The sequence below is a fragment of the Limulus polyphemus genome, unplaced genomic scaffold (assembly GCF_000517525.1).
Source record: "Limulus polyphemus unplaced genomic scaffold, Limulus_polyphemus-2.1.2 Scaffold1514, whole genome shotgun sequence".
Lineage (NCBI taxonomy): Eukaryota > Metazoa > Arthropoda > Merostomata > Xiphosura > Limulidae > Limulus > Limulus polyphemus.
The window spans coordinates 235009-241702 of NW_013667124.1; the positions used below are offsets into that span (position 1 = coordinate 235009).

The following is a 6694-nucleotide window of genomic DNA, read 5'->3' on the forward strand; positions in this document are numbered from 1 at the left end:
GAAAAAACAGTTTTATTTAACAAAGGACTTGTGTCGCTAAAGTTTCGTCGGAACGAATTTACAGAAAATTAACTAACGAACGGAGACGTAACAGTATATTATGGTTAAAATGGGTGGCAGTGACACCTATAAATAATAAAACCATGTAAAATTATTACGAACATTTACAATTTATTCAAGTCGTTTACAAAATAGTTGCTTTCACATTTCTTTAGAACTTATAATTCTGAAACAGTCATGAAGTGAATATATAATAAGAGAATTGAGAAAGAAGTAGACTTCTTATTTCATTTGTTTATGACAGAAAAGGTAAAAATCGAATTATTTTCCTAAAAGCACAATCTTAGGTGTTGCTTGGTGAAACCACTTCAGCACATCATTTTCTACATCATCTGTAAAGATGTTCGAGATACCTGTTTTGGTTTCTTCATAACAGAAAGAGTTTTCGTTGACCCGGGAACACTCGAGAAACGAACCCTGAAATCGCTGATGTCCAAATCCTATCGGTTTTTAAACACATTTACAAAATTAATACACCAAATTGCCAGTGAGTCCGTGCTTTTGTAGATTACAAGTCCCTTAATAATATACTAGTATCACAAAAATATGTACAATAATAATAATAACACCATCAATATTACAACTAACTCCGCTAATTACAGCAGACGTTGCCTATGTATCTTACATAAAAAATGAGCGATTTCCTACAATATTTTGGTCAGTACCGAATGATGCAATACGTAGACTGCATCGTTAGTTAATACACTGTAGTATCTAGACAAGTTGGTAAATTGAGGATTAAACCCACAGTGCAGGCATTAGCAAGCGCGAAACCCCATACAGCGAGGTAATCAAATAACATAAGCCATTAATATTGTTACGCCTCTGTGTTCGTTTGTTAATTTTCCATAAAAATTCTTTCCGAAGAAACTTTAGCGATACAAGTCCTTTCTTAAATAAAACTAGTTTATTCTTTCTTAATACAACTTTTCAATACACTTAATTTCCACAGTCACGCTATAACTTAAACAAACGCTATAATTCACAACGAACGATTCACGCGCTTGACTTAATTGTCCGTCTCTATCTCTGTCTGCAATTCAATTCCATTGTTGCCGTCACTTCTTGGCGGTTGTATATACAAGAATACCGCACATCTAGTAAACACTCGAGCATTCACGAACCTTCGAGAATATCACGACGTGTCACCAGACTCACGTGACTTCCGATTTCGTAACAATATGTTAAGATTAGGGCTCGTGCAAGGTATTTAACTGCTATATCGTAATATTAAACAGTTGAGGTAACTTTTTTTTTTCATTTGTTACTGCAGTTAAGATACAACTGAGCAAAATTTATATCAGTTTTTAAACTTTGCAGAGCAGACTGGACTAGATAACTCGTGCACTGTTAAAAACGTAATATATGAAATGAAATGTACCCAGTGTGGTTATAAATACATAGCCGGACACTTTCTAACGAAACATGGTACTGTAGATAAGACATTATTTAACATTAAACATTTAGCAAAATGATGGAAAATTCAGAGTCTCTTCTGATTCAATTCCATAAACCTAAAATCTACATAAATAATTAATCGACTTTATAATTTGTTGTTGTTGTTTTTTTTTAGCTGCGAATGAGCGGCTCATAGAACGGCTTTGGGTTTTGTTTTTGTTTTTTTAAGTACAAACTTTTAGCTTATAGCTCTACCATCTCTCGGCCGATTTGAGATCTAATTGCAGTTTTCGACTCAGGAAGTCAAACCCTTTCAACTGGTGTATTTGATCACGCCCAAGGTTTCATAGATTAATTTACTCTAATCCTGCCTAAAATATTTTCAATTTAAGGGTAGGCTGGTAGAGATCATGATGAGTAATAAAAGTGAATCGGGTAAACGCGCGCCCTACGCTGGTATTGCTGATGCACAAAAATATAGCTAATAAAAAAAGGTAAAGAAATATCTCATAGATACATTTACTCTAATCCTGCCTAAAAGAATTTCAATTGTCACGGCTAATGAGGATCCCCTCTTGTATATTTTTACATTTTTTTGATAGTTTGCGATTTTCTGTCGCTTAGACTGTCCTTCTAATACTTTTTAACTTGCGTTCGAAAGCACGTGACACTACCATTGTTAAATCTGTTTTCAATTATTGTATGTGTTCTTTTCGACTGGTGCGACTGGTAATTTGTTTTTCTAAGCATGAACAAAAATATGCCATTCGATTTCTAAGTCACTACTTGAGCTATTTCACCCACCCTCTGGAAGTCAGTCTTATTTTCGAAGTGGTTTACCAAGAGCTGGCTAGAGGAACGTTCCTTTACACAGTGTATAAATAGCCAGAACTGGTGAATACAAGAACAGTTTGATTCTAGAAGTTTTTCCACGATATTCCACCTACTGATGACGCGAAATTTCGAGATTCAAATTCTTTCTCAGAATGGGCTTAGACAGGGTGTTGGACAATTTGATATTATTTCTTAGAATTTCTTCTGCCTGTTTAGATGACATTTGGACAACGTTTTAAATGTCACATTGTCTTGTCAATATACCAAATGAAGAGGATGGAGAAATCTACAAAAAAAGTGTTAGTAGAAACTTGGATATCGAGTCTCGTGAATGGTATGACGGATTTACTATCATATATCTATGTTAATATCGATGTTTAAGTTAAATTTATATTTAGAAATGTACATATCTTAAACTGTTAAATCTGTATTGCGAAATTACTGCCTATTCTCTAAAGTTGTAGAAGATTCTCGAGTGTGAGAATCAACAATACATGTGTGTTTTCGTAAATAGTAGTGTATCGTCAGTATTATTGAGTAAACTGAAATTTCGAAAACTCTCCTCACGCCTTTAAATATAACCAACACGACGTGCCAAAAGACAGCATATATTATTGGTTTACTACAGTTGGTATACTATAAACCTTGGAAGCTATAACTGTGATTAACGCTTATTAATCGGGAACTTCAGATATTTGATCAGGAACGTTTGCAAATTTCGAAGATTAAAAATCATTTAACTTCAGTGGATTCACATCGGACATTAGTATTTTTACAAAAACATTACATAACTTCATCGGTGGAAAAGCTCGACGTGTGACCGGTGAAAAAAAAAAAAAAAGCCACAGAGCTAGCTCCCTGTGAAGTGAATTGTACCTACATCAACTCGAAATTAATTCGCTCAGCGTGATCCCTCGATAAGACATCAAGGAGGTTCCAGACCAGAAAGAAGACTCTTTGTAAGTTTGTAAAACTTTTGTACATAGATCATTATTTGTAATAACTTTTATTGTAAATTGTATTATTGTTTGTATATTAAAATATATTTTAATTAAAAAAAGAAACTGTGTGTATCAATCTTATTGGCAAATATCGTAAATTGGATATATATATATATATATCGGCATTTATTTTACTACTAAATCTAAATTACAATTTAACTCAGTTTTAGTTTATTTGAAATTGTCATACGTAACAATGGTTGTATTAAAACATTACGATGATTGAAAATTAATTTGAAACTGACATCAATGGGTGACGAATTTAAATGTTTAGCTTTAATTGCCATTGACTGACAGGCATTCACAGTGCGGGATAAAATTTATTTGTTTTAGCGAAAAAGCTACACAATTGGCTCTCAGTGCTCTGTACACTGCTATGATAGAGCCCCACATTTTAGCGCAATTAAGTCCTGAACTGCTGAGCCAATGGAGAATTACTAAAGAATGCGCATTACTGGGGGAAGTAGTGTAGCGTTCAGTTGAAATGTCTTTCTAAAATAGGTAATCACTTGTTACTAGGCTGTAGGGTACCATGGTAAACGTCAAGAGTTTCTTACCAGTGAAGGTTAATTGTGAATCTGTTTTCTAACTGTAAACGGGTAATGACTTCATTTAAGACCAGATTACACAAATGAAGTTAATTTAGCGTTTGGATTTCTCTTTAACAGCTAATACTGCATTTCGCATTAACCTAGTTTCCACGGGACCTTTTAAGTACAACAATTCACAGAAATATCCGCTAGGGCTTCATACCAAAGCAATGGCAGAGTATCGGAAATTCTTTATGAAAATAAAACGGACAAGCCCATATGTAGGAGTAAAAACTAAAGACAGAACAATAAGATGTACACTTATGATTTCTTCATCATTAATACTTGGATGAGTAGACTTGCATTTAGAAAGTGGTATTTTTTACACAGTATTTGGTCAATTAAACTTAATGGTACCGTATTCTTTTGATAAACGATGTATTTGAAACAGTTTTAATTTTAAACATCTCTCTTCAGCCTTTTTAATGAAGGTATTTTAATGGAATATGTCATTTGTGAAATCATTGTCAGTTTGTTTTTTCATTGACAAAGAAGGAGCATTTTGAATATGGTATTCTCTTAACGTATTGAATGAAATATTCGACATAATTATAACAATTAATAATCGGCTTAAAACAATGCGATAGACACTGATTAAAACGAGGTGTGTGTCACTCACCCTTGCTGCTACAGACGATGTTGGTTTCTCAAGAAGATCCCACAGAAATTTCTGATACTTAATAAAACGTCCCTCTCCAAAATCTTCTTCTTCCCCTTTTCTTAGTAATTCAGTCTCCTTGCGCATCTCCTCATGCACATTCTCTTTTCGCTGGTGATATTTATGCTGGCAGCAAGACTCCAGATATAGTTCATCGATACCCCAGTATTCCAAGTCGTCACTGAAGGCCAGCACGCACATTTCCTCCACGAGGTGAAGCTTACCTGTGCGATAGAAATTGAGCACCGAGCTGAACGACCGCGGATGCCGGTCGAAAAAATATTCGTTGTCCACTAGGCTGTAGTCATCACACAGTTTCATGATTGCCTCGTGCGTGTTACACTCTCGCAGACGACCTAGTCGAGTGTGTGGAAGCCTTTCAAGAGTACGCCATAGCACCTCGTGCTTCACCCCTCCAACATTAATGGTAACCCTTCGATTTAAGGCTTTACTTCGCATGATCATGAAGGGCTCGGGGGGGAGAGATGACATGGATCTAGTGTGTGTTCGATGCATGTTACCCTGAGCGGGCATGGCTCCACCTGTAGACACTGCATCATTAGTAATGCTCTGAAATAGTGGAGGAGGAAATGTGTATCCATCTTGAAAGGGCAGCAGTTGTTGAGTTTGGTGAATGGGAGAGATGGCACTGTACGAGGGCGGAACTGGAGGTGTCCCAGCTCTTGATTTATCTGTCTTCTCCAAACCTGTCATACCCACGGTTTCAAAAGTGCCCTGGTGATGAATTAGCCGGATAGTCAGCTGTGCACAAACGCTTCAGGGTGAGGCTTGTATGATATTCTACAGAGATCATAACATGACGACTGGAGTCAAAGTTTGTGCGAGATTCTTCATACTCAGTTTTCTACGTCACCATTAGGGAGTATCAACAATACAACACACTGAGGAAGTGGGGGAGCAGAATCACCGAGAGCCACCTGGTAGTCAGTCGAGAAACGGCGATCACCGACCAAATATCTGACATATAGCAATAGCTGATTTCTGGTGTACCTAAAAATTAGAATGTAAATAAAAAAAAAAAAAAAAAAAAAAAAAAAAAAGATGTTCAGAGTCAGGTTCCTGGTTTTTAGAAAATCAAGTTAAGTCTCTAGAATGATTTCTAATAACATAAAATTACGCTTGGATCATTCTCACACGGGTTTTTTAATTTAAACGCACGTGATAAGCAATTTAGCTGGATGCGACGAATTTTTAACAAATTCAAATATAAAATTTAATTATCACCCCGCCCTATGGCGGAGTTATTGCTTTCACTATTGCGCCAGTGTGAACAGTATAAATTGAAAAGTGTTTATCGGATTTTGATCAAATATCGTACCAAAAACTGAGTGTCCCCCAAGGACCAGTATATTAATGTTTGATGAATGTTGCCCAAAAGTCTAGGTTCCAATGCTGTTCAACAACTTTCTTTATAATGGTATCAAATTTGGATTTTGAAAAACAGCCAAATTGAGGTGGCAAGAGAATCTTGGCACCTAGATGAAAATGTTTGAGGGTTATGAATTGTTTGGTGCATATTTTAGGTTGCTTACTTTAAAAGTAAAAAATCACTGTGAAGCGAGTGTTTCATTCTCTGAGTACGTTTCTGTTTATTCAAAAAATGATTTTTAGTCACTAAGCTTATTTTACTCAAGTTCAAAGTACTCCAGAACTCGTACTTAATTACTTAAAACTTTAATTTCTAAAACCATGTTATACATCAAGATTCACATTTTATTTTAATGAATCATTATAATCTGATTAAACACAAATAAACATTCTTTGATGATAGACACTTTCTTCTTATTAACAATAAGCAAAAAATGATCATGATACAAAAAAAAAAAAACAACGAGAAAGTCCTATAACTTTTGATAGGTGGACCTGTGTTCTTCATCAATAGAGGTGTGGTATGTAAAACATAACACATAGTTTTTCATTTTATTTTCACACATACATGTGGACACTTGTGTAGCACTTAACGTATTGAAAGATAGGTTCTAGAATGTGTTTGTTTGTAATTATGTACAAAGCTACACAATGGGCTATCTGTGCTCTGCCCACCACGGGTATCGAAACCCGGATTCTAGCGTTGTAAGTCTGCAGACATACCGCTGTGTCACTGGGGGGCTGTAGAATGTGGCCAACTAGCT

The 6694-nt window shown here is 35.6% G+C and overlaps 1 protein-coding gene across 1 annotated transcript in view; it reads right to left on the bottom strand.

The window, feature by feature from the left end:
• Positions 1–6694, bottom strand: part of LOC106463908 — a 150389-nt gene that overhangs the window by 123538 nt on the left and 20157 nt on the right. Inside the window, exon 2 of the mRNA XM_022391547.1 lies at positions 4503–5552. Coding sequence (XP_022247255.1) covers positions 4503–5255 — 753 coding nt within the window. The 5' untranslated portion in view covers positions 5256–5552. The remainder of the gene's footprint in view (positions 1–4502; positions 5553–6694) is intronic.